This window comes from Aplosporella prunicola (assembly GCF_010093885.1).
Source record: "Aplosporella prunicola CBS 121167 unplaced genomic scaffold K452scaffold_1, whole genome shotgun sequence".
NCBI classification, from domain to species: Eukaryota; Fungi; Ascomycota; class Dothideomycetes; order Botryosphaeriales; family Aplosporellaceae; genus Aplosporella; species Aplosporella prunicola.
In genome coordinates this window covers 1,239,245-1,265,804 of record NW_022983529.1, presented here as the reverse complement: position 1 = coordinate 1,265,804, position 26,560 = coordinate 1,239,245, and the positions used below count along the sequence as shown (strand labels likewise).

At 57.2% G+C, this 26,560-nt stretch overlaps 8 protein-coding genes across 8 annotated transcripts in view; 3 read left to right on the top strand and 5 right to left on the bottom strand.

The window, feature by feature from the left end:
- Positions 1 to 7,342: 7,342 nt before the first annotated feature.
- Positions 7,343 to 8,171, top strand: K452DRAFT_8003 (uncharacterized protein). The gene has a single exon (XM_033547164.1). The coding sequence runs from the start codon at positions 7,588 to 7,590 to the stop codon at positions 8,020 to 8,022; it is 435 nt and encodes a 144-aa protein (XP_033403185.1). The 5' UTR covers positions 7,343 to 7,587; the 3' UTR covers positions 8,023 to 8,171.
- On the bottom strand, positions 8,171 to 9,011 carry K452DRAFT_7973 (uncharacterized protein). The gene has a single exon (XM_033547158.1). The coding sequence runs from the start codon at positions 8,779 to 8,781 to the stop codon at positions 8,320 to 8,322; it is 462 nt and encodes a 153-aa protein (XP_033403184.1). The 5' UTR covers positions 8,782 to 9,011; the 3' UTR covers positions 8,171 to 8,319.
- A 731-nt stretch (positions 9,012 to 9,742) lies between these two features.
- K452DRAFT_323554 (uncharacterized protein) lies at positions 9,743 to 10,543 on the bottom strand (the record flags this gene model as incomplete). The annotated part of the gene is made up of 2 exons (XM_033544647.1): positions 9,743 to 10,396; positions 10,466 to 10,543. 2 exons carry the CDS (start codon positions 10,541 to 10,543, stop codon positions 9,743 to 9,745), a joined length of 732 nt encoding a protein of 243 aa, XP_033403183.1.
- A 617-nt stretch (positions 10,544 to 11,160) lies between these two features.
- On the bottom strand, positions 11,161 to 13,550 carry K452DRAFT_293884 (uncharacterized protein; the record flags this gene model as incomplete). The annotated part of the gene is made up of 4 exons (XM_033541635.1): positions 11,161 to 11,585; positions 11,642 to 12,520; positions 12,602 to 13,072; positions 13,169 to 13,550. The coding sequence occupies 4 exons, from the start codon at positions 13,548 to 13,550 to the stop codon at positions 11,161 to 11,163; spliced, it is 2,157 nt and encodes a 718-aa protein (XP_033403182.1).
- Positions 13,551 to 14,862: 1,312 nt separating this feature from the next.
- K452DRAFT_314616 (uncharacterized protein) lies at positions 14,863 to 20,425 on the bottom strand. The gene is made up of 3 exons (XM_033543773.1): positions 20,206 to 20,425; positions 16,837 to 20,155; positions 14,863 to 16,783 (listed from the first exon to the last, which is right to left on the bottom strand). The coding sequence occupies exons 1-3, from the start codon at positions 20,397 to 20,399 to the stop codon at positions 15,167 to 15,169; spliced, it is 5,130 nt and encodes a 1,709-aa protein (XP_033403181.1). The 5' UTR covers positions 20,400 to 20,425; the 3' UTR covers positions 14,863 to 15,166.
- A 1,095-nt stretch (positions 20,426 to 21,520) lies between these two features.
- K452DRAFT_7958 (uncharacterized protein) lies at positions 21,521 to 24,254 on the top strand. The gene is made up of 4 exons (XM_033547155.1): positions 21,521 to 21,642; positions 21,698 to 22,016; positions 22,068 to 23,600; positions 23,687 to 24,254. The coding sequence occupies exons 2-4, from the start codon at positions 21,756 to 21,758 to the stop codon at positions 24,020 to 24,022; spliced, it is 2,130 nt and encodes a 709-aa protein (XP_033403180.1). The 5' UTR covers positions 21,521 to 21,642; positions 21,698 to 21,755; the 3' UTR covers positions 24,023 to 24,254.
- Positions 24,255 to 25,775: 1,521 nt separating this feature from the next.
- On the top strand, positions 25,776 to 26,344 carry K452DRAFT_7894 (uncharacterized protein). The gene has a single exon (XM_033547149.1). It carries the CDS (start codon positions 25,996 to 25,998, stop codon positions 26,293 to 26,295), a length of 300 nt encoding a protein of 99 aa, XP_033403179.1. The 5' UTR covers positions 25,776 to 25,995; the 3' UTR covers positions 26,296 to 26,344.
- The window catches only part of K452DRAFT_7947 (uncharacterized protein), an 826-nt gene continuing 424 nt past the window's right edge, over positions 26,159 to 26,560 (bottom strand). Inside the window, exon 1 of the mRNA XM_033547153.1 lies at positions 26,159 to 26,560. This exon is cut by the window's right edge and continues 424 nt beyond it. Within this exon, the coding sequence (XP_033403178.1) occupies positions 26,393 to 26,560 (168 nt within the window). The 3' untranslated portion in view covers positions 26,159 to 26,392.

Sequence of the window (26,560 nt, the reverse complement as noted above, 5' to 3'; positions counted from 1 at the left end):
CCGGTCCAACAAGACTGCGAACTCCGGTAGATCTCTGACGATCCATCATTTGCAGCCAAATATCGCAACATCCGGTGTGAACTGCGAACACATTGTTCCGAAAGAGCTTGGGATTGGCTCAAATACCCGATGACTCATAGAGACCAAGATTGCAAGGAGAAGGCCGAAGACCGGAACCGTGGTTGTAAGCTGGAAACGAGGTTGGGAATCACTGGAAATCCCCTCAAGTCTGGGTTGGGTGGAGAAGAGAGGCGTTTGACGACTGGTGCCTTTGCAAAGAAAACGTTGCTGCAAATCCGCATCGCCTATAAAGGTTTTTAGAGGTCAGCCAAAAGTTGACTGCCCCAAGGTCGAACCCTCAGACTCTCTTAAAGTATATATAATGTCGTCATTGACAAACGTCTCAGACATGGTAAGCATCACCACTGGGATCACCTATCTTTGGTACTGTTCCTTCCAGAGCAGCCGCTTGTTCGATGTTGCTGGTTCCGACGTTCTCGGTACCGCTCAGCCGTCGTGCTGCTTCGCTGTATAAAAGGTATCGCCCTGCAGATGTTTTAGGGGTCAGCCGAAAATTGACCGCCTTAAGGTCCCTCAGACTCTCTTAAGATAAGGTATCATCATTGACAAAAGTCTCAGACTTGATCTTGGTAAGAATCCTCACGGGGAACACCTCAGCACTTGCCTTCGGTATTGTTCCTTCATCTTTCCATTCAGTGTCCAGAAGCTCTTCATCCTGGTCTCAGCCTCTTGTCCGAAGTTGCAGGTTTCCGACGTTCTCGGTAGCCGCTTCTTAAGGATGCTAGCTGGTTGAGGCCTGGAGGAATTGTTAGACGGGTTTAGTGAAAAGGGGATGAAGGAGCAATACCCAAAGTCCAGTATCGCAATGCTGGCACAGACGCACGCTAAAGTGAAGGCGTGCAGTGGGGAAATGTTGCAATAAAAGACCAATGATGAGACGAAGGAACCCAAGAATAAAGTCGACCCGGCATGGTATCATGCATCGATTCGCGTCGTTGCAGTGCCAGATTCGGAAGGACAAGGGTCGTCTGAGGTCCTATCGATGCAGCGGCTGAAAAGCCAGAGAAGAACGAGAGTTGCAGGATGCTGAAGAGACACGAGCGGCGCAGATCGTAGCAAGGAGATGAAGGAAATCGAAGAGGGCAGTATCCACGAAAAGGATGGCATGAAGCTGATGGACACAGAGGCATGAATGACAAGAGACAGCGGAAGAGGAAGAAGAGAAGTGGACAGAAGTTGCTTAAATGCTCTGGCCTTGCCGTCGACAGCCGCTTCCTCCCTTTTGTTGTTTGGGCAATGGGCCTCGAGCACAGTTGCGTCGGGAGAGGGAGAAGTCGCAAGCCGTGACCAAGAAGGCAACATCAGTGCTGCGTCAAGGTCGACCAACAACTTTTCAGCAAGAACGACAAACGTTTCCGTTGTTAAGGACGGGTCATGGCTTTGAATTCAGGTACGCCTTCCATTGCAGTTTTTCATGGGTCACGTAGGAAACTACAACGCGGCTCCGCTGCAACAAATAGAGGGATTGGTCTGGCACACTGCGGCGAAGGGCCTGGCTGAATGGCTTTCCTAGCTTATGGAGGTGCTTATGGAGGTGCTTCAGTGAATGTTGGGAGGCTGACTACAGCAATATGTGTAGTTAAACTACTTAAGTACCCCTTTCACCGATTGCACTTTGCTACAGCCTTGGCTGAACAGACATCCCTCTCCATGCTACCTGGTTTGATATTGGTAGCGACAGCGACAAAAATCATATATTCTTATGATATACGGACTTCTTCGACGCAGTTCTCCTACTTCTATATTGCGAATCGGGTCTGTCCTTGATAAATGTCTCTAAACTCCCCTGAACATTCCTGTAATTCTACCCTAACCCTGCTACACTTTCCACCTTTATCGCCAACCCAAAATAGCATCCCCTACCGTCTCTGTCATTGCTTACTCCTCCACACACCTCTCTCCATCCCTACGTATTACCGATGTCTCCACAAACATATCCGCACAAGCTAACTACAGTCTTAAATAATAAACAATCTTTCCAATCAAACCCACAATACTGTTCACACCGAGCATACATACATGCGTAGCACAGCGACAGCATAGAGGTTGAAATGTAGCAGCATATCTCGCGCCTGATTGCGTATGTATATTGTGCATGTACAGTACAGTACGTATGCGGTAGAATAAGGCAAAGTGGATAAGATAGGTATCCAACCAACAGCTACTACCATCCCACTACCATCACATCACATCCATGATCCATGCTTGCATACATACATGCATACATGCGTGCTTGCAGGGCATGCCTGCACGGCAGGGATCTTGAAATAGCAACACCAACAACAAGGCCACCCACCAGCACCCGTATCACATACATACATACATATATATATATATATATCCGTCACAGCAATATCCGTACCCTGCCCGGACTTGCCCCTTCCTTCCTTCGGTCTTTCCGCTCGGAGCGGGACCGTCTTGCTTGCTTGGGAAAGACTGGGCGGAGGAATTGGGGGCGGGGACTGAGAGTGGGGTGGGGAGGGGAGTGTGTGCGTGCGTAATGGGAAGGGATGGGGGCGGGAGCGGCAACGGCCCGGGGGTTGGGCCGTCTTGTGGTTGGGTGGGTGGGGAGGGCGGTAATCTGCAGAAGGAATGGGTTGTGGTAGGGTAGGGCAGGGCAGGTGAGTGTATGTGATCGGGTGTTGTATTGCAGAATGAATGGATCATGATCATACGTGGATGGGGCTGCCGCTGCGGTGGGGATGGTGAAAGGAGTGCTCTGCCCTAGCCTGGCCTGAGGCCATAGGTGGGTATTGTTGGTATTGTTAGTGGGCAGTGTGTTCTCACGCACCCACTACCTACTACACAACAAGTGAGCGAGGACCGAAGATCTCGAATCTCAGCAGCGGAGGCAACACCGCTGTCCGCTGGGGCACGCGGTCCAAATCGGGTAATAGGTGCAATATAAGGTGTAATATCCAGAGCGGCGGAGCGTAATACTGGGGCATTGTCGAGAATAGAAGCGCCGTTGTATGTGCGTGTGTGCGTGTGCGCGCGCATCCTCCATATCCGTAGATGACGATCGGAGCGTGGGCGATGGTGGTGGGTGCGGTGCTGGCACATAATCAACACCATGCATCGCATCCAGCTAGGTACCTGGAATACGGAGAAGGACAAGGAACAGGGCAGGGCGACTGCCTGTGCACACAGGCCGGGGCCAGAGAGCATCCCTTCTCTCAGAGCAACCATGGAAGCGACCCCCCCACCCATGCAATTACCCAAAGCAGCAAGCGAGGCCTAGCGCGCATGAACAAGGCCTCTCGCGCGCATCGCCATCACGACGAACCCACGGACGGGCGGCCACGTGCCGGTACGGCCGATCAAGAAGTGAGGCGGGCACGGCGTGTGCTCTCATCTTCCTTCGTGCGTGCGTGCGCGCGGGACCCACTACCCGTCGTCCCTTACAGTGATGGCCGGCCTGGCCGAGATGTGCGTGTGCGTGCGGTGCGATGGATCATGGATGCGATGCGATGCGATGGTGGAGTACGGAGTAGGTGCGCCTATTACACCTAGCACCAATAGCAAAAAAGGAGGCTCGACCTAATGCAGCATTGTACATACATAGTTAGCTTTAGTTTAGCTTTACTCGCTCATTCATGCCCTCCTCATCTTCCTTTTACTTATTATTATTGTATTACTATTATCCGTCGACTAATCACTTATTGCACCCGGGCGCGCATCACGTCTGCACGCGCACTCGCGGAGATTTCGGCCCCCCCAGTTGTCTGTGTGCGCGTGCGGTGCGCGTGCCTGTCTGAGTCTCTCGTTTTCTGCGTGTGCGTGTGTGTGCGCGCGCCCGAGTCCCGGAGCTGGCACGGAGTTGGATGGACGGGGACGTGGACATGGCCATGGACAGGCTGACCTGCAGACTAGACCATCACCACCACCACCGCCGCCAGCATAGGGTACAAGCGTACAAGCCCATCCAATGCATCCCATCCCAACCCAGCCCAATCCAATCCAATCCACCAAAAAAGAAACCCAACCACTAACCCACGCACGCACGCATCACGCAACCCGCCAGCCTTACGAGTTATGACACCCCCTCCCCCCCCCTCATCAGCCCAGCCCAGAGCCCAGCCCAGCCCTCATGCACCCCACACCAGCCAAACCACACGCAATACGCACCCGCCCAATTTCCCCTCCCTCGGGGCGCCCTTACAATACAGCATAATACAGCACCCACGAGCCACGGCCTTACGCGCGCCAACACCAGCGGTAGCACGCGTCCTGAATCGCGTCCCTACCTAGTACAATACCTACCTGACTACTTCCATCCATCCATGGCCATGACTAGGGCAAATCAAGCCAGCCCGCCCTAACGGCTCCGGGTACGCGCACCCGCGGCGCCCCGAGCGAGCGGGCGTCTTCGGCTGTTCTTGCTCGTTTGCTTTCTTTCTTTTTTTTGCTGGCTCTGACTCTGGCGCTGACTCTCTTTCTCTCTCGCTTTGGTAGAGGGAGGGCGTGGTCATGAATCTCTGCGGCCTTGCGGCCTTCTTCTTCTTCTTCTTCTTCCTCGACCCAGACCCCGACCCCTGTACACTACGCTACAGAAGCGGCGCGGCGCCGCGCCGATCGGGAAGTGGGCGCGTGGGTAAGTGGTTACGGCCTAGCTTGCCTACCTACCAGGCTACCACTATGTATATGTACAATACATAGCTACGCAGCACTCTGTATCTTCATCTCCATCTCCATCTACACTCACAATAGATCAGCGTATACAATAGGCATAAACCTCAGAGAGCCACCGTGCTTGTTCCTATTGCCATACACATTGTACATACATTTGTACATACATACAGGCGGACGGACGTGACTCGCGCCCCGCCAGTCTGGCCCTACGAGCACGGCGGCAAGTGGGACGCCGGCGGGATATGCCGCGTCGCGTGGGTTGCGTGGGTATCGTACGGGGGCGTGTAGGTCCTGTCTCAGCGCTCGGGCAGGTGCGTGATGCTTGCCTTGGCCTTGCTTGAAGAATTAGAAAGACGTTGATACTGCGATGCTTCATCAGCGCGGTTGCGCGCGCTGTGGCTGGCTGGCTGGTTGGCTGGTTGGTTGGCTTGGTTGGCCGGTCTGCGGGCGGTAGATGCCCGAGTCAGCCAGCCAGCGCTGCGAGAGGAAGCAGGCGGAGAGGGCAACGCATCCATCCCTATACTCCGTACAATACCTAGGCAGGCCAGCGGGCGGAGCGGCTCCGCGCGCAGCGAGAGGGCGCGGGGAGCGCGGGACGCAACACCTAACCTTAGATTTTAGCATGACATTGCATCGACGATGAGCGTTGCCGTTTGATATCGATAGCCGCGTCAAAGTCAAAGTGCGAGTAAGCTCTCCGTATAGGGACGGAGACGGAGTAGGGAGTAGCTGGGTCCTGCAACGCGATAGGCTGGCAGGACATGCGCCCGCCAATTACATGCTGCGGACGGCCGGCGCGAGCCGACCTGCACTGCGCTGGGGCTGGGTCTGAGTCTGACCTCGCTGGACTTGGACCGTGGCCGCTACGTACCCACCCCGCGACACGCGCCGTTTTGCAGGCGTCGCAGGGCCAGGCGCGGTGGGGTCGGTCAGTAATCAGCAAGCAGCAGAACAATAACGTTTGCCTGTTGGAGTTAATGCCTACTCCGTCCTTACGGGAGTAAGTACAATATTATACTCTACATAGCCAAGGATGGATGGCCGAGCTTGGCCCGCCAATAGCGCTCCCACAGTCTACCTGCCTATTGCTACCACGCAGCTCCTCTACAAAGCGAGTAGGGCGTAGCGAGCAACAGCCATAGCAAGAGCCGCGTATGGGCCACTCACTCTGCGCAAGTGATGGGCAGGACTGCGCGGAGCTTGGATCCACTCGAGCGGCAACGGCTGCGCCAATCGCAACACCACCACCACCACCGCCGCCGCCGCCGCCGCCGCCGTTGAATGGCTAGGTAGCTGCTGATCCGCAACCGCATCCCCGGCTGCCGGGCATACATACATACATATACGAACAACACGCGCGGCCGCGCTAAATCGGTACAATGTTGTACCTAGGTGCTAGTTATAGCGCACACCGGCAGCGCACAATGTCGTAGTTAGTGCCCGGTATGTATGTACTCCTAGGTATGCACGAAGACGGTAGCCCTGCCGGCTCAGTAATACCGCCCTCTCTACTACTATTGTACACCCATCAGCCCATCAGCAGCAAGTCGACGGAGTACCGCCCCCGATGTCCCCCCTCTTCACACCTCAACACCAACACCAACAGCCAGCTAGGCTCCTGCCCACTGCGTCCGCGGAGACCGTGGACCCCGGGCATGCCAGCGCGTCAGCTTACATACATGCATACATACACACATGCATGCATGCATAGGACACCCGTCAGCGCCAGTGCGGTGCGGTGCGGTGCGGTGCGGTGCGGTGCGGCACGGCGCGGGACGCTCGCACGCACGCCCAGCGGGCGGGAAGGACGGACGGACGGACGGACGGACGGACGGGCGCGCGAGCCAAGGCGCAGGTTAAGGCCGATGCCTAGCTATCGTGTGTAGATGCCGAGGGCGAGGGCGAGGGCGGGAGCAGTGATCAGTGATCATGATCGTGATCGCGAGCGTGATATGATGTTGGGGGCTGATAGAGTGGGATGTGGGATTGCGGCGAGACCGAGGAGCTGGATACGCGCGTGCGTGCGTGCGTGCGTGCGTGCGTGTACCCAAGGTACCTTAACCCACCTGGGTACCGAGGCGGAGGTGATGCGTACGAAGCAGCCCGTTGCTGACGAGATGGGGAGTAACTGCCCTCGCGCGCGACTGGCGACCTGGCGACTGCGCGTGGGCATCCTGGCATCCACAGCGTCGGGAGCGCGTCAGCGACCGTCGGGGATTGGGGGACCCAGATGGGTACCTATGTACCTAGGGTGCAGCGTATGTGTGGAAAACGTCGTCCGCCCACAAGCCCACAGCAGCAGGCCCAAGCCGACGAAAACAACCATACCAAATACCACCGTTGCAGCCTCTAGTCTCGTCAGTCTCCGAGAGCGTAATCCGTAACTAACCTGTCCGCCGGAAGGCCAAAAAAGAAAAGGAAAGCAAGGCTAGCCAGCTAGGTACATAGCTAGCCGGAGATCGCCATCAGCGTCCGTCCCAAAGGGGCTGTTTCCCCCCTCGCTCGCTCGCTGTCGCTGCCAGCTGCCTCGCCCACCCGGCTTAGCTACAGACGGACACACGCTGTACACGTACCCCTACCACCAAAAACATAAATAAAATAGAATAAAATAAAATAAATAAACCCACCGCGTGATACCCTGCTACGTACCTACGTGGCAGGTAGTAAAATCCCCGAGACAAGATCAGCAGCAGGCAGCAACAAAAGAAAAACAATAGGTTCTAATCACTAATCACTAAAACCCGCGGCCAGCCGTGCCCACCGTCCACAGCCCTGCACCAAACAAGCTGCAAGCAAGCCCGCGCCCGCCCGGCCGCCCCGCCCCCCCGTCCGCCCGCTGCCGCAGCGCAGCGCACCGCCCCCACGCCCACGCCCATGCCTCAGACTTACCTGCCCAATCGCGCCAATGCAATCCGCGACCTGCCGCCGCCCCAACCAACAGTCGACACCAGCACCAGTCCCAGCCCCAGCCCCAGCCCCAGGCGAAGGGCAGCGGCGGCGACGGCCCAAAGCGAGCAACATCGACACAGGCGAACGCGCACGATGTCTGAATCAAGCCCTCTCGGCCGCCGCAAGCCGGCCGTGGCCGACCTGACCGACCAGGGCGGGGCCACGCGGGCAAACACGCGAACGACCCGGCACCGTGGCGCGGGGACGGACGGGGCGGCCGTGCGAACGAAGGAAGGCGAAGCCCTGCCCGCCCTGCCTGCCCTGCCCGCCCGCTTTGCCCGCCTGCAGTCTGCACGTTTGCTTTGCCTTGCCTTGCCTTGCCCCCACGGCCCTCGAAAGGCCCCCTCGCTTCAGTGCTAAGAGTGAGGTGGTGAGGCCAGACAGGACAGGCAGCCAGGCAGCCAAAGCCCCAGGCGTCCCGCGCCGGGCCGCTCGCAAGCGTGCGCGCGTGCGAGCGAGCCGGACGTGCGTGCACCTACCCTACTTGCCCCCCTCCCCTCGTAACAGGGCATCGTGGTGGCAATTCTCAGGCGTGCGATGCGCACGCCCGCGACCCTGAGAACGCCCATGTCCCATAGATAGAAATCGAGGTTGGAGCTATCGTGTGCTCGTGCTCAAAGCTAGCGGGGCTGGAAGCTGCGAGCTGCGAGCTGCAAGCTAGAGCCCAAGCCCAAGGCCGTGTTGGCGCCCGATCCGATGCCCAAGGCCGTGCTTCTGTGCTGTGGGGGGCCTGGGTCTGGGCACGGAAGCTCGGCCGAGCGCCTCAGTTGGGCGGACGCTTCGGTGCATTCGTCGATGGGGTGGTTGGTTTGTTGGTGGTAGTTTGGCTGGATCGAGGGTTGGGCGCCGGCGGCAGCGGTGGCGGTGGCGGCGGCGTCGTGGTTGATGCTGTCGAGCTCTGGCCGTGTGGGCGCGGGAGCGCGCGGGACGCGATGGCATGCTGAGGGCCCGCTGGTGTGCGGTGCTGGCACCAAGTGCCGTGCGCGAAGTCCCTCTCTTTTGCCTTTTCCGCCTTGCGTGCGTCTGGGGTGCGTTGCTGCGGGGTTGGGGAATGCAGGTTGTGTGGACGAATTGGATAGACAAACGGACGGAAGAACAGATGCATGGATAATCTCTCATTATGCTAGACAAACAAGAAGAGGAAAAAATAATAAGCTATGTGCCTGCGGGAATCTCATTCAGGCTGATTCTAGACTGTTATCGTCGGTCTGAACAACAAAAGAGAAACATGACGGGAAATATGTGAGAAACAAGAAAAAGGACGAAGATTGGCAGGACATTTTGCGAGGAAAAAGAAAAAACACAGCACTTTTTCGACAGAGATTCGGAGGAAATCAAAGGAAAGGAAAAAGAGAAAAGGAAAGGAAAAATTCGACAGGCAGAGACAACACCATTGCTGCAATGCACATCCCAGCATGCGACGCCCCAATGTTCGAAGAAAAATAGATATAAAGGAAAGGAAAAAAATAGGTCCCAAGAGTGCCACCTCCGCGGCTCGTGCCGTAACATTGTCGCCCTCATACTCCCAAACGCCGTGCCCTATGCAAGCCTCTTTCCGGTAGGAGAGACTGAGAAGCTCGATGAATCTGGCCGGTTGCAAGCAGCGTGCTCGCGTGTCTCTGCTCACAGATTGCCTCTGTGAACGCCTCGTTGAGCAGTGTTTATGTGTGCATGTGTGTGTGTGTGTGTGTGTGTGTCTGCGTGTATTGTCGGACGGTTGTCCGCCTAATATTCGCGGCGGATTCGCTGAACAAGAAAGGAACGTATCTGGTGACTCGGCGTCTCCCAAACAAGGAACGTGATCTCGATTTCTCTGGGCTCGAAAGCATCAGATTTAGCCAGCCCCGCGCGAAGCGGGCGCGGGGCGTGGCTGGTGGGTGCCGCGATTGACCTGGCGTGCTCTTCGTAGACTGGCACCCACGTTCACGGGTCTGCGAAGATGGCGTTGGCGGACGCGAAGGGCTTGAGACCCGCGGAGCGGTGGAGTGTCTCAGGCCCGGCGTGCGCTGCAGCGAAGTGGTATCGCAGGCGGAGACCCTCGGCGATTCGCGAGAAGGCAGAGGATCCAGCGGTTGGCCTTTTACAGGATGACGCACTTAGGCTTGTGCTCCTTTCCTCCTTTGCCTCCCTTGTCGTTCTTGCGGCCGCCTCCCGGGGCACCGCCGACCGGTGCCTTACCGCTCTTGCCTCCCCTTGGGTCGGAGCTCTTGGAGTTCCGGCCGGTTTGCTGCCTTTGGCGCCTGAGCTGGCGGACGACATCGTAGAAAGCCTTTTCCACGTTGACGCAGTTCTTGGCCGACGCCTCGACAAAGTCGCAGCCCAGTTCGCGGGCCAGTGCGCTGCCCTCCTGGGTGGAGACCTCGCGTTCCGTCACACGGTCGCACTTGTTGCCCACCAACATGACAGGAGAGGGGCCGGATGAGCCCGCGCCCGAGGTTGCGCTAAGCGGCGATCCGGGATAGGTGGGCGAACCGGAAAAGGCGGATTCCTTGACGCGCTGGATCTGGTGGTGGAACTTTTGTATGCGGGCAAAGGACGAGCGCGAGGAGATGCTGTAGACCAGAACGAAACCTTCGCCGTCTCTTATCCATTGGTCCCGCAGCGCCGTGTACTCCTCCTGGCCGGCGGTGTCGAGGACTTCCAGCATGCACGATTGGCCGTCGATTTGCACTTGCTTGCGGTACGAGTCCTCGATGGTGGGATCATACGTCTCGACGAAGTGGTTGAGGCAGAGCTGAGGCGGGGGGCGTTAGCACGAGGAGCGAGAGGGGAGAGAGAGAGAGAGCGGGCGGGACGAGCGTACCTGGATGGTCAAGGCGGTTTTTCCCACGCCACCGTCGCCCAGCACCACCAGTTTGTAGAGAGTCATCTTGCCCGCCATGGTGAAAAGGTGTGGGAGGGAGTCGTCGGGAAGAGATGTGGTTGGTTGGTTGGGGGTGGTGAGGTGGGTAAAGAGAGAGAGTGTGTGTGTGTGAGAGTGAGAGAGAGTAAGGTAGAGAGAGAGAGAGAAGGGAGTCGTGGCTAGGGTGAAACGAAGGTGAGTCGGGGTGGCGTGGAGAGGTGCGACGTTGAGTCTTTCTCTCTTAGATTTAGGAGAGGATCGCGGCGACACGTGAAGGGTGCTCAGGCAGGGTCTTGTTGGAGCGGGTGGAGTAATTGCATTGCTCGTCGCACTGGCCAGGGCGGGCGAGGAGAATTTTCGAAAGGAGGATGAGGGAGGTCGGGACTCGCGCAAGAGCCGAGCAGGCACGGGAGATCAGCTCTGGCCAGCCTCCGTGCGCCGTTTGACATTCATTGAACGCCTCGACCGGCGAAATGAAGATTCCCCAGAGGCGCGGCGTGGGAAGCACCTTAATCAAAAGCCGGGACGCCTGCGACGCCCGCACCCCCGCGGCCCGACGCCCGTCGAGCCGGTTCGAGAGCCAGCGGGGTGCATGCACTCATGCTATTAAAGGCTGCCGCCCCGGAAATTGCTCGTCGTTAAGTACGTATTCTCTCTTACAGCTTCGCGTGCTGCACATCCTGCGCTGAAAAGTACTCCCTGATCTTGGCCCTCGCCGTCGCGACCGCGTCAGCCTCGTCCGCTTCCATAGCCCGTTCCACCCCGCCGCCGCTCTTCCTCACCACCTCCTCCTCCACCAACTCGCGCAGCACGCGCCGCAGCGTCTTGCCGCTCCGCGTCTTGGGGATCATGCCCTTGCCTTGGATCATCCCGCCGAGACTGGCAACTGGCCCGATCGCTGCCCGAACCGAGCCCTGCACCTCCCTGAACAGCCGCGCTGCAGGCCTGGCCGCGCCCGGGTGCGGGTGCGTCGACAGCGTCACAAACGCGAACGGCACATGGCCCTTGACCGCGTCCGGCAGCCCAACCACGCACGCCTCGGCGACCTCGCCGTGTGATGTGATCGCCTGCTCGATCGCGCCTGTGCCAGCCAGCGTCAGCCGCCAGATGAAACTCTGTCTCGCAAATCCCACGTACCGGTGCTGAAACGGTGTGCTGCGACGTTGATGATGTCGTCGGCCCGCGACATCACATGCACGTATCCTTCGTCGTCAATCATGCCCGCGTCACCCGTGTCGATCCACCGCCCGTTAAACCTAAGCATATACCCTTTGTAGAAGCGCTGCTCGTCCTTCCATAGCGTCGTTAGCCCGGTAGGTGCCAGAGGAATGCCCAGCACTATGTTCCCCATGATGCCGTGCTCGACGGCCATTCCGTCATCGTCGACTATCTTCACATCGAACCCGGGCTGCGCCTTTCCCGCCGCCCCGGCCTTGATCGGCAGTGGCTTCGTCTGCCTCTGCTCGCCTGCGCTTGCCTGCTTGCCAGCTGCTGCATTCAACGCCAGCCCCGAAATTGGCGAGCCCGTCTCTGAGCTCCACCAGTTATCGATGACGACGGCGTTGGGTGCGCAGTGCCTCGACAGCAGCCGCTGGTACATCATCACAATGCTCGGCTCGCTTCGTTCTCCTGCCAAAAACAGCCCCGTCAAGCTCTTGAGACCGCCTCGTTGCCCGACCTTCTCAAAGTGGCCGTGGTCTCCGTCCTCTCTCCGGATGGCACGCAACGCCGTGGGGGCCATGAACATGGTCGTGACCTGGTACTCTTCGACGATCCGCCAGAACGTGCCCGCATTGGGCGTTCCGACGGGCTTGCCTTCAAAAAGCACTGTTGATGCTCCCGCCAGCAGGGGAGCATAGACAATATATGAGTGACCGACGACCCAGCCAATATCCGATCCACTGAACATCACATCGCCTGGGCCGTGCAGACCAAACATATAATTTATCGAGAAGTTGAGACCAACGGCATGGCCACCCGCTTCCCGAAGCACGCCTTTAGGAAGACCCGTCGTTCCTATAATAGTTCAAGAGTTCATTAGCTCTCCATATTTTCCACACACTCGGTAGCCAAGCTAACAGCACCGAGTGCGTGGACTGGGAATTTGGAACTTTCTCGACTTTTGTTCTGGTGTCGTCTCGGAGAGCTTGGGGGATTGCTCGGAAGACTCACCGCTTGTGTAGATTATGTAAAGCCCGTCATTTGACTTGACTGGTACCGCTTCTGCTTTGATGCCCCTATTCCTAGCGCTCTTTACAAGCCTCTGCCAATTACGTTCCCCCTTTTCCTTAATGATGGGATCCCATCTCAGCTGCTCGCGCTGCCATACAATGATCTTCGGAGGCTTGAAGCTACTCTTTTGCACCGCACCCTCGACGAGGGGCCGGTAGTCTAGCGGACCCTTTGTGCCCTCGACGCCACACGAAGCCGTCAAGACCGCTTTCGGCTCGGATGCTTCGATGCGTTGGGCGAGGGACGGCGAAGAGAAGCCTCCGAACACAACGGCGTGGATTGCGCCTAGTCTGGCCGCGGCCAACATGGCGAACAGGGCCGCCGGAATCATCGGCACTAACATCAGCCATCAACAAACGGTCGTGACAAATTGGGTGCATTTAGGCAGAAACTTGTTGACGCGCAAACAGGGCACAGAAGGGACTGACTCACTGTAAATGAGCACTACGTCGCCCTTCTTCACGCCCTCTTCCCGTAGGACGCCCGCTAGCACTTCCACCTCCTGCAGCAGTTGTGCATATGTGATGCGTTCCTTGGCGCCCGTGACGGGCGAGTCGTAGAAGATGGCGACGGCATCTCCGCGGCCAGCGAGCACATGCCGATCAATGCAGTTGTAGGTCGTCGAGATCTCGCCGCCGGGGAACCAGGTCCAGTGCGGGTGGACGACGCCGTTGTCCAGCCGCTTCGTCGAGCGCACAAAAGTGGATGTGGGCGGCTTGTGCCAGTGAATCGCGGCGGCCTGGCGCGCCCAGAAGGCCGACGGATCGCTCATGGACTCGGCGTAGACTTCATCCTGCGGGTGCGGCGGCGCCATGATGGATGATGGGAAGGCGAGCTCGTCGCGGCGCCGGGGATGTGTGATGTCTAGCGCATGCGGGAGCAGTCGTGCATGTTTAACTAAAGCTGACGTCGGCAAACAATGGGCAGCGTTCAGCCGCGGCCGAGCCGGGCTTAAAGGGCTTGCGGCTCTGTGGTTGGCAGCTCGCCGGCCACAACCCCGCATCCTCTCTTTACCCCAGTTTCCGCCCCGCCCGCCAATTTCCTAGCGCCTTTTGGCCGATCGGGCTTGCGCTTGAGGTCAGTGGCAGCCTGGAACTCCCCTTCGCGTCTGCCTCTGAGCCTTCTCGAACGTCAATGGTTCGCGGTTGTTGCTCCTTCGTACTTCTCGGCTTGGTGTCCGGCGTGAACCAGCCGGCCCTTTGGGTCCATGTGGCTGCCACGCACGCGGCGGGACGGGAATAACATTGGAAAAAGCAAAAATCCAGATGCTTTCCTTGTCTGCCACGCATTAATGGCCGCAGTGCTGATTGGACTGCTTATCTCTCCTACTTTTTGCATGTACATGTACAAAAGAAAAATTCACTCAACACCTTCTCAAAATTCGTCCTGATACTGCCCATCTTTCGTTTGACTCGTTGCATTTCATTGCTGCCCGCTTCAGACATTCTCTTTCCTTTCCAGTATCAACATGTTTCCGATCTCTCAAAGCCTTTACCGCCTGGCGGCTATCTACTCCCACACGCATACCCTCCATCCACTCCATAAATGCCTCAGCCTCCTGATATCTGATACTGCGGTGTTTTAGGCCGTGACGTTAATGGCAGTGCAGGTGCCAGTCGTTTAGTAATCTACTTCCATTTAAAGCGCGATAATGAATGCACTTGTATTGAGCACGGGGTGAGCGGATCCAGTATAATTCCCCGCTCTTAATCCACAAATCTAAATACTCAGTGGTCCGTGTATCTATTGCCGCGGACTATCGTGATTGGAGCAAATCGCAATCGGGAAAGAATCTGGTAAGTTGAGATTTGATATAGATTCTTATTTTTATGATCGGTACTTGTCTAGAACGTCAATAGAGAATGTCTAAATAAATAGAAACACTGCGTTTATTATGTGCTTTAAAAGACACAAGGCTGAATGTCGTGGGGCATTAATATGATAAGGAGCCTTATACTAGAAATATATTCTTCTCTTTCTGCGTTGGAGTTGTAGGCAGTTGTCCATTTTTTGTTGGGCTTACTTTCGCAAGATACAGTAATCAGTGACGGACACCATTGGTGATGGTGATACAAAGACAGCAGCCTGGAATCAACCAACCAACCAATCAATCAATCAACCAGTTTAGCCTGCATATCGCTTAGGGCGATGGGTCAGGGTAAATGAATTCAACTCAACTCAACTCAACTCAATCAACCAGTGCAAGCAAATGCAACCGCGCTCCCATTGAACTGAAAACAAACAAACTACTATCAATAAACCATTTCGTCGTCTTCTTAGGTACCCGCGTCAACCTACACTCCACCCAGCCCCCAACACCGATAGCGCCGCATTCTACAACACACATTTCTCAATTACCCAAATCACTTTTTCCACTTTCGGCCCCCTCTCTCTCCACCACCCCACTCACTCACTTACTCACTCACCCCCTCACGCAACCGGCATCAGCACATCAAACGCCCCCGTACCCACCTTGCTCATCTTGCCCACCACAATCCGCGCCGACGGGTTCTCCAACGAGTCCGAATCCTCCTCGAGCACCGCGTCCTTGAGGAAGCCCACCGTCGTCTCGAAGCTCATCTTCATAAACGGGCTGACATTGCTCTTGAGCCCCATCCGGTTGAACGCCGTGTAGCCGCCCCCGCGCGTCATCGTGTCCGCAATCAGGTTCAAGTGCCGGTTGTCGACGCTGATGCCGTGACCGCCGAAGACGGCCGCCATCTCGCGTACAATGTTGGCTCGGCACGCCTCCACGCCGTACAGGCGCAGCATCGCCGCAATATCGTTGGTGAAGATCCTGTTCGGGTTGATGACGTCCTGGTAGTCGCGCATCGCCAGCAGGTTGATACCCTCGGTCATGACCACGGGCACCTCTTCCTTGCCCACCTTCTCCGTCGTCGCCAGACAGCCCGACAGACCGGGGATGGCCTGGATGACGGCTTCGCGACACGCAGTCTCCACCAGGTGCAGCATCAGCAGCTTGGCGGTGTTGGCGTCGTACTCGAACGCAAACTCGCACCAGCTGCCCGCCTTGTCGTCGAACTTGAACGACACAACGTCCTGCAGCTTCTCCTTGATGCGCTGCTCGCGCTCGGCTGCCGACTTGTTCTTCCTGACCGCCGCCTCTTCCGCATCAGAATCATCGTCTTCAGACGTGCTGGGGCTGCCGCCGTAAGCCTCGTCCTCCAACATAGGGTCCGGAGTGGTATCGCGGGCGCGGCCCTGCGCGGCAATGGCCTCCTCCTCATCGTCTGGCTTCTCGTAGGAGGCGTTTTCGGAGCGGTTGGCCTTCTGCTTGGTGTTGGTAGCATCGCCATCATCATCGTCGTCATCATCGTCATCATCATCATTGCCACCCTCCTTCTCGCCCTCAGCCCGCGACGGCTGCGGTTCGACTGTGCGGACGGCGGTTCCAATGTCAGGGATGGCATCGGACTTGGCAGCAGCCTTGAGAGACTTCTCGTCGCCCTTCTTCTTGAGCTCTGCCCGGATGCTCTTCTGCAACAAGCGAAGGAGCTTGATCTCGATGGAGCGGAGGACATCGTTGACCGTGATGGCGTACTCCTGGCAGTACTCCTCGGCGGGGAAGAAATCAAGACGGACCTTGTAAGTCTTGGCGTTAGCATAGGCAACGCCCCGTCCCAGTGTCTCAGTGACGGTCGCCTTGTCAACAATCTCAGCAAGGGAGAGCCTGCTGATACCCTTGGCAAAGCGTTCACCGTCCGCCTTCGAGATCTCAGGGTTGAGGAAGAGAAGCATAGAGGGCGTCGAGATGTGCGCGCTGGCGGTCATGACAATTTCACGCAGACGAGGGATACCAAGCGTGACGTTCTTCGCCGAGTGACCAGCCAAATGGAAAGTGTTCAGCGTCATCTGGGTGGAAGGTTCACCGACAGACTGGCCGGCAACGACACCGACGGCCTCACCAGGCTCGACGATGGACTTGAGGTACTTGGCGTCAAGAGCGGCGTCGAACGTCTTGCGCGCAAGACCGTCGATACCTTGCTTCTTATCCTTGATAAGCTTGTCCGGGTTATCATCGGTGTACTGTTAAACTATGTCAGCATAATACTTGATTCGTAAATATTAGCATGACTTACCTTCTTCCTAGCGGCGTAGAAGTTCTCTGAAGTGCTGCCAGCAAATCTGCCAGGAGTGAACTTCGAGATAGCAGGATCCATGCAGCCCAGATCGCCGGTCTTCTTGTACTTCTTGACAGCAGATTTGTTCCACTCAGTCGCCTCATCGCTCATGAGCTTGGTAAACTGGCCCTTGATGCCAAGCGAGTTGAAGATAGAGGTGAAGTTTTCGGCCGTGAACTTGAAGTCGTTGAGATACTTCTCTTTGGTCGGGTCCAAGCCATCTTCACCGTACAGGAACTGAACGATACTGCCATCAGAGTCACGGACGGAGGTGTCATACTCGACCCGGAGACCCTCCATGCCCTTGATCAGACAACGTTGCAGGTAACCGGAACGCGAAGTCTTGACAGCGGTATCAATCAGACCTTCACGACCAGCCATGGCGTGGAAGTAGTACTCCTGAGGACGGATACCAGTCAAGAAACGGTCGACAATGTAACCACCTGCCCTAACACTGGACTCGAAAGGCTTGAAGCAAGGCAGCGTCTTTCCGCTAACCATGGTCGGCACACGCCGACCTTCCAGGACTTGCTGACCCAAGTTGCAGGAAATGAGGTTGGCGTTGACCTGCGAACCCTTGGCACCGGAACCAGTCATGGCCTGCATCTGGTTCTTGGGGAATGGCTTGATGAGACCGTCCGGAAGACAGGCAGTAGTAACGCCGGAAGAGAGTTGGGCAGTCCGCTGGTTTTGGAGTTGATCCAGACCGTGCTGCTTTGCGTCATCACGAAGGACAGCCTCCAGACGCTTGAGCAGCTCAGGATTGCTGGAGTCGATCTTCTGGTTGTTCAGAGAAACGTACTTAGAGGCGACCTCGAGACCAACAGTCTCGGCACCCTTTAGCTTCTCCTTCCTAAGCTCCTCACCCTCCGGAGTAAGGACCAGATCTTCCACACCACAAGAGAAGGCCCGCATGTGCAGCAACTTGGTGAGGAGTCGACCCAACGCACTCAGCAAACGTCCAGCAACGGTGTGACCGTAGGCCTCGTAAACAGCATTGACAAAACCACCGCTGGCAGGTCCGATTTGCTTCTTGTCCATAATACCGCAAAGAAGCTCGCCGTTCTGGAAGATGACGTTTTGTTCCTCGGAGCCCTTGCCCCACCTGTCTGCCGCAGTCTGTGACTTTGAGGACAAGGTTAGACCGCCATGTCCTTCCGGCTTGATGTTCTTCAGCACTGACGTGATGAGCTGCTTTCCCGTCCATAGTGGCCTTGGTTTCAAAAACGCGGGAGGAACGGTAAGAAGCCTGCCCGAGGTCGTGTGGTTGTCTTCCGGCCTCAAGCAAGCATACAACAGCTGGTGGTAGTCTTCACGGGTGAAGAATGTATCCTTGTTCGTGAGGGAGACACCCATGGAGATGTGATCTTGAATAAGACCACGAAGAGGTGCACCCGCAGTGGCGGAAAGGTACTGGTGGTCGGTATCGGCGATGGTCGCCGCCTCTGCACGGGCAACCTCGTTCTGCGGGAAGTGCATGTTCATCTCGTCACCATCGAAGTCGGCGTTGTAGGTGTTACAGTTGGCGTAGTGCATACGAATGGTCTTCTCGCCCGGCAGAACTCTGGCGCGGTGAGCCATCATAGACGGCTTGTGCAGTGTCGGCTGTCTGTTCATGATGACAACGTCACCGTTGTTGAGATGGCGATGGACCTTCTTGTTCCTCGCGCCGTTGACGCTAGTGTTCGAAGGAGCAAGCAACTGGTTTGCCAGCGCCTGCCGTTCCTCGTAGTTCTTCAGGTTGAGGTTTATGACCTGGCCATTCTCGTTTTCAATCGCCGCCGCACCGGGCCACTTGTTCGGGCCGTTCAGAACAGCCTCTTTCAACTCGTAGAAGTTGTGGTTGGTGACCGGTTCAGGGTAGGTGAGCTTCATGGCGAAGACAGGCGGGACACCAATCTCGTTCGTCTCGATATTGGGATCCGGAGAAATAACTGAACGAGCAGCAAAGTTGACACGCTTACCCATCATGTTTTTACGGAACAGACCCTCCTTCTTCTCGAGCTTCTGCTTGATACCGTCCTCGTTCTTCTTCCCTGCGGCGCCCTGAACAGGATTTCTATCACGGTCGATGAGCGAGTTGACGCCATCTTGCAAAGCCACCCATGCGGTCTGGAGGTCATCGTAGGTCCTCAGTCTCCGGTCATTCGTTGCGACACCCTTGATCTCCTGGACAATCTGGTTCACGACATCGCAGGCACTCAAGATGTTCTTGTACAGAGTGTTGCGCTGGGCCTCAGCAATCTCATCCGCCCCGGTCTTCGCTTCGGGTCGGTACTTGTTGGGAGGAACGATCAACGTCTTGATGAAGAACATGCTGGCGCTGACTTTTCCACCCTGCTTGGAGCGCGTCCGTGGACCGTAGACGTGGCTGAAGATCTCCTGTTCCTTCTCGAACAGCCACTCCAAACTCGTAAGCACCTCGGCAGCGCTCATGTACGTCTGGCCATCAGAATCTTTCTTGGCCTTCTTGGTCTGGGCCATGGCCGCCTCGGCTGCCACCGCAGTACCGTCCGCAATCTCCTCATCCGGGTCAAGCGACTCGTCATCGGAGCGCTCACCTCCTATCGCGGCCTCCAGATCCGCAACACCCTCGTCGATCTCCATGCGGTCCGACTTGCCTTTCTGGCTCGCACGCTCAGCTGCCCTTCGCCTGGACATCTCCTCCACAATAGGGTTCTCCACCTTCTTGCCCTGCTGGATCATGATGGCCTTGTCCTTGGCATTCAAACCCTTCTTGAAAATCTTGACATAGCGATCCTTCCGGAAAGTTGGGCTGATACCGCCACACTTCTGGCACTTCTTACCCTTGTTGATGTCTGTCAAAAACTCCTTGATTATGTATCTCCGCTCCTCGGCAACCGCCTCGGTTTTCTCCGTGGACCATTCCGACTTCTTGCGGCCGCCGGCAGCCTTGATGGCGCGTTTCACGAATGCCTCGCGCTTGGCAATCACGTCGTCCTTCTCCGCGTCACTACCAGCATCCGAGTCCACATCCTCGCCCTCCTCCTTGGAGGCAGTCTTCGAGCTCTTGGGAACTTCAATGTCTTCCAAGTCTTGTGCCTCCTTCAGCAAACCGTACCTGACCAGGCGAAGCTTGCAGACGAATCGGTTGACCTGCACCTTGGACATCTTAAGGTGGTGGCAGTACATGCACTGCGCGCGGATAAGGCGAAGCAATTGGTCCATAAAAGTAGGGTGGTATACGGGAACGGGCAGTTCGATGTGGCCGCAGTGACCAGGGCAGTTGAAGGCGTTGAGGTTGCATGTCGAGCAGCTGCGCGCGTGTTAGCAGGCTCAATGTACGAGGATCCGGCGCAAACCTACGCATTGTCGAGGAAGGCGCCGAGCGCAGAGTCGTAGAGACCACCAGGCGTAGGGTGCAGGAGGGTATCGAAGGTGGTCGGGTTGTTGATTCTCTTGACGGAAAGAGCTCTAATTTCCTCTGGGGTGAGGAAACCGAACTCGACGCCGGAAATGGTCGACGAGACGGGCTCGGCGATGTTCATGCCTTGGGACATAATTGCGGTCGAGGGCCCAGGGCAGAGCGGCGCGCGGGAAGCGTGAGAGTCGCTGGTCACGGCAGCCGCTGCCAAAAATTTGGGAAGTCGCGACAGGCACTCCCGGGGTTTAGCCGGGGGCCCTGTCCGCCTGCCTAACGGACCGTTTTCCGTCCTCCGACCTGCCGTTCCATGTAACTTTGGTCTGCTTGCTCACTTGCCAGGGTCGAAACTGGGTGAGACGGCAAGGCAGTTGACAGGAGTCGATCTGACTGAGATATCTAGGTCGCGAGCATGTGGAGTTGACCAATCAAGCTATATAGCTTTGTATGCGGGAGACCGGAAGTATTAAAAGTCACTCGACCCCTATGACTGAATATAGACATCTTCATACGGTTCGGGGCCATAAGGGCTTGGATGAATTGTCATTTCACTGTGACCTCAATGCATCGTCCCATGGAAGTCTCCGAGGCACAAAGGTTTCATGAATTCCAGTGTGCTAGGTATTCCATTATTGCCCCACCAAGCCTCTCGAACTTCAAACATAGAGACGAACTTCAAGTTTGTATAGCGAGGACACGCCGACTGGAAATCGGAACGACAGATTGAGGAATAACAAAAGGAATTTAGCTCCAAAAGGACCCTGAAGGAGTCCGAGAGCCGCAACGTTGGAGCCAATGAGGCGGGGCCCGAGCTCGGACCTTGCCGGACCTGTGACGCCAGAAGTCGGCATCGGGCACCCCGTATTGGCATAGAGTCCCAACAACACCTCCCCTCTCACCCTCAGTTCTCCTGACAAGAAGCCTAGAAAACAGCGAGTGTCACTCGGCAGCTTCGCGACCCGACAACCAGCCAGGCAGCCGCAGCCCTCTTCCTACATAGCAGCAGCCTGCGCACCAATCCGAACCGCTCTTACCCTGCTGCCTCAGCTCCAGGAAACGTGGCAACAGATCCATCTATAAAAACTGCCTTAGGACCGAACTCGATTTCCGGCGACTAGCTACCATGTTCAACCGTAGCAACCTCCCTGCCTCCCTGGGTGGCAGGCCCGACGGCTCGCCGCGCGCACCACAAAGAGAAGGATACGGCCGTCCCGGCTACGGTGCCCCGCCAGGCCAGCCGGAATACGGTGCTCCTCCACACGGCTACTCGCAGACAATGCCTGCGAGACGACCACCTCCTGGCGCGGCGCCGGGCGGCGGTGGAGGACGCCAGATGCAGTTGAGGCCCGTGAAGAGCCCTGGAGGCAACGCATACGCTTTTGGTAACGTGTAGGTGCATTTGAAGACCGTTATATTACAATTACTGACAGATCTAAGTGTTGCCGTTTCTCCCGCCGACTTCCCTCCCTCCCGCGATGGTCTGGATATTTACCTAATGATCAACAACGAATTCGTCCTCTCCGCAAGGCCAACCGAGGCCTGCAGGCCTGGTGAGATTGGTCTCACTGACGCGCAGCGTACTTGGGCCGGAGTCAGTCTTGGTCCGCACGACGTTGTGGTGACTTCACAGTATGACCACTTTGGTCAGGGTGGAGGGGCATACTTGGCATCGATTGATGCGGAGGTCGGCTTTGCCGGCAGGAAGATCACGGAGGCTCCATATGATCAAGATGAGCTCGCGCAGCTTTTTATCAGGGTATGTGCGAAATTCTGTCTTTCATGGGCGATGCTAATCAATTGCTGGTAGAACTTTGAGAACCAGGTCCTTGCCCCGGGGCAGCAACTTCTTATGGACCACAAGAACATTCCTCTCCGATTGACGATCAAGGCTGTTAAACTTGCGGATATGTCGATGGAAAAGTCTGATCCGAACGCGCCAACGGTGGCCGACCCTCGCGCTCGTGGTATCCTCACTCGTCAAGCATCGGTCGACTTCTACAAAGACGCCCGGACTGAGATCAAGCTTAAGGCTTCGACCCGGAGACCGGCAGCGAACTCCATCGTGCAGCCCGGCTTCAAATTTGAGGATATGGGTATCGGTGGTTTGGACACTGAATTCAGCGCCATCTTCCGGAGAGCTTTTGCTTCCCGTATCTTCCCTCCTGGTCTTGTGGAGAAGCTTGGTATCCAGCATGTTAGGGGTATGCTTTTGTATGGCCCTCCGGGTACCGGTAAGACGCTTATTGCGAGACAAATCGGTAAGATGTTGAACGCCAGGGAGCCGAAGGTTATCAACGGTCCTGAAGTGTTGAACAAGTTTGTCGGTCAATCTGAAGAGAACATTCGTAAGCTCTTTGCGGATGCCGAGAAAGAATACAAAGAGAAGGGCGACGAGAGTGACCTCCACATTATCATCTTCGATGAATTGGATGCTGTATGCAAGCAGAGAGGAAGTGGCGCCGGCGGCGGAACTGGTGTCGGTGACAGTGTTGTCAACCAGCTGCTGTCGAAACTGGACGGTGTGGATCAGCTGAACAACATCCTGCTCATCGGTATGACCAACCGTATGGACATGATTGATGATGCGCTTCTCCGTCCCGGCCGTCTGGAAGTTCACATGGAGATCTCTCTGCCGGACGAGTATGGTCGTACGCAGATTTTAAAGATTCACACGACGAAGATGCGGGACAACAACGTCATGGCCGACGATGTAGACCTGGCCGAGCTCGCAAGATTGACCAAGAACTTTTCTGGTGCGGAGATCAACGGTCTCGTCAAGGCGGCGTCGTCGTTTGCTTTTAGCAGGCACATCAAGGTCGGCACGATGGCTTCCATTTCCGACGACGTGGTCAATATGAAGGTCAACCGCGAGGATTTCCTCCACGCCCTGGACGAGGTGCAACCGGCCTTTGGTGTTGCGGAGGAAGAGCTTCAGAAGTGCATCATGGGCGGCATCATCCACTACTCGAAGATTGTCCGGTCGATCCTCAACGAGGGCCAGCTGTTCATCAACCAGGTGCGCAACGGCGGGTCACCCTTGTTGTCGGTTGCGCTGCACGGCCCGCCGGGAAGTGGAAAGACGGCGCTCGCTGCGGAGCTGGCGCTCAAGTCCGAGTTCCCATTTATTAAGCTCATCAGCCCCGAGAACATGGTCGGTTTCAGCGAGATGCAGAAGGTGCAGCAGCTGGATAAGATCTTCCGGGACGCTTACAAGAGTCCCCTGAACGTGCTTGTCATTGACAACATCGAGCTGCTGGTGGACTGGGTGCCGATTGGCCCGCGGTTCAGCAACACGGTTCTCGTTGCGCTGAAAGTGCTGCTCTCGAAGCAGCCACCAAAGGTAAGCAGTGAATCCCTCGTATATGTAGCTCCTAGCACGAAAACGAACGAAAACAGAGACTAACACAACCGCTTCACCCCATTTAGAACCGGCGGCTGCTCATCCTGGCCACGACGACCGAGCGGTCGGTGCTGCAGCAACTGGACCTCTTCCACCGGTTCGACGCCGAGATCGCCGTGCCCAACGTCAACAAGCAGGACGAGCTGGCGCACATTCTGCAAGAGTCGGGGGCGTTTGCGGGGCCGGAGCAGGTGCACACGGCGCTGGACGAGATTGCGGCGACGACGGGCAGCGCCGACATTGGTGTCGGCATCAAGAAGATCCTGACAGGCATTGAGACGGCCAAGCAGGACCCGCAGGACATGGCTGGCCGGTTCGCCTCGGTCATGGCGCAGGCGATCGCGGCGCGCGGGTTTGCATGATCGGGGGTTGCCCTGCTAGCTAGTGGGCGTGGAGGGTTGGCGCCGCTGTAGTAGAAGTTGTAGTGCTGCTGCTGGCTGTGGCAGCGGCGGTAGTGGGAGGAGTACTAGAGTAGAGTAGACTGGCGGGGTGGGGGCGGTGCAGGCGCGGACGCGGCCGAAGGCGTGGCTTTCAGCGCTGCGGCCGGCGCCGCGCTGCTAGTACTTCGTACATAGCTAGCTGCTGCTGCTGTGCACGGCATTGGCTCGCCGCGCGGCAGCGCAGGTTCTGGCCGTCGGACTCGTTTGCGCAGCCAGAGGGGCAGCCCAGAAGGGAGTCGAGAGAAAGAACCCTAGGTACCTAGACACACCCAGGCGGCGGCTTCTGGCCTCTTCTTCCCTTTTTTGCTTTCTTTTTTTGCTTCAGTGGTAGACACAAACAACAATACCTAAACAATAAACGCAGCGGCTTTTGGCAGCACAGCACATCACAGGACAGCACAGAATTCCCAGCAGCAGCGAGCGCTAGAAGGCGCCGTGCCGTAGGTAGGTAGGTAGTCGCTCCCATAGCCCATAGCACTGTTGCTGCTGCCTGCCTGCCTGCCTGCCTGCCTGCCTGCTACCGCGGACGTATGGTACGGTACGGTACGGTACATATAGCGCATGAGCGTGAGGCATGAGCATGAGCGCGAGCATGAGCACGAGCATGAGCACGAGCATGAGACGCACAACCAAGCAACCACACACACGCAAACAACCAACCCGCCCAACCCATCCATCCGCCCTTACTTACATACTTGCACCCGCACCCGCACCCGCGCTCACGCGCGTGCACAGCCCTCGCCCTCGCCGTAAGCGCCTCGCTAGCAGCTGCGGTGCAACGTGCCTGGTATCAGATTGAGCACGCGAGGCGGTTGACAGGTTTGGTGGGCGAGCTAGCGAGCAAGTGAGCCAGCCAGTGGGCGGGTGAAGGGTGAAGGGTGGGTGGGCTAGTGGGCTTGTGGGCATGTGGATACGGCACTATTCTTGCGTAGGGAGGGAAGGGTAGTGAGAACGAGAGAGGAAGTAAGGGGGGGAGAATGTGCTACTGTGGTACTGCAGTGGATGGGCTGGTTGCTCGTGGCGGATGCCTGGTGTTTGCCTGGGCGTGGACATGAGCTGGGACGGGACGGGTTTAACGGGACGGGATGGGCTGGGCTGAGCGTGCGCGTGCGCGTGCTCAGCGGCGCGAAAAAACGGCCATTGTGCTCCGCTGCACACATATACACACAAACACACACGGGGGCGTGGCGTGGCGTGGCGGGACCGGCGTGGCGGCGTGGATGGAGGTTGAAGGCAAGAGGGAGGAAGGGACTCATGGCGGTCGAGGCGCTCGCTTTTCCCCACCCCCGGATCGACGTCGGGGCGGGGCTGCTTTGCCTACGACCTAGCTACCTAGTTACGCCTAGGTAGGGTTGAGGGAAGGAAGGAAGAAGAAAAGAAGAATGAAGGCAGAGGCACCAGCACGCTACGTACGCGCGGGCGCGCCGAGCCGTCCCGTCCCGCATCGTATGTTTTGCGTCGTCGTCGTCTATCTGTCATCGTCCTCACCGTCGTCGTCGTCATTGTTGTTTTTTCCGCTCCCGTCAGTTTCTTTTGTGCGGACATTAAGGCGCGCCACCTCAACGGCCGGAGTGTCGAGCCGTGCCGCGATGTGCCGTGCCGTGCCGTGTCGTGCCGTGTCGTCTACATCTATATCAGGCGGCTCTGTCGTCTGGCTCTGGCATCTGTCGGGACCCGCTGCGGTGCGGCGCGGCTAGGTAGGTAGGTGGACCGTGGATGGAGGGCGCGGAGCGAGGTAACTTCCATTGCAATTAACGGACGGAGCGTGGGAGCTCGAGCTTCACACGCTGTCGCTGCTGCAAACAGGGCGTGCGGGAAGGGCATTGGAGGCGGAGGAGCGGGTAGGCACACGCGGGTGAGACGAGAGCGCGAGGCAAGCTGAGCAGGAGCGGAGAATGGCTGGCTGGCTGGCTCGGGGCTGGCGGTACAGGATTGCTGGGGCGGTGGTGCTAGTGGGGTTACATACCTATGGATGCTATGGTACGTCTTACATAGGTGTGCGTGGGGAGGGAGGGGAGCTTGTGCTGCTTGCTTGCGCGGTGACTAGACTAGGTACTTGCTGCTGCTGCTGTTGCCGCTGTTGCTGGGACATGGCAGTACATGGCATGGCAGATGGCAGATGGCAGGGCGGTACAGTACAACTACTGGGACATATTGACATGACACAGCGGACAGGAAGAAGCCGATGCTGCTAGCTTGATTGCGCGCGTGCGTGCTGCGGTGGTGCCGTGGTGGTGCTGCCGTGCCGGCGGAAAGTACCTAACGTACACATGCTGTTGGCCTACCAGCTAGCTACATATGTGCGGTAGACATAGTACATAGATAGTAACAATCTCTGTTTCTCTCTCGCGCGCGTTGCTGCTCGTTCTCGCGGCACACAGCCCTAAGGCAAGGCAAGGCAAAGGGGGGACTGGGCGGATCGGATCCCGACAGGGGCAAGCGAAGGAAGGAAAAAAAAAA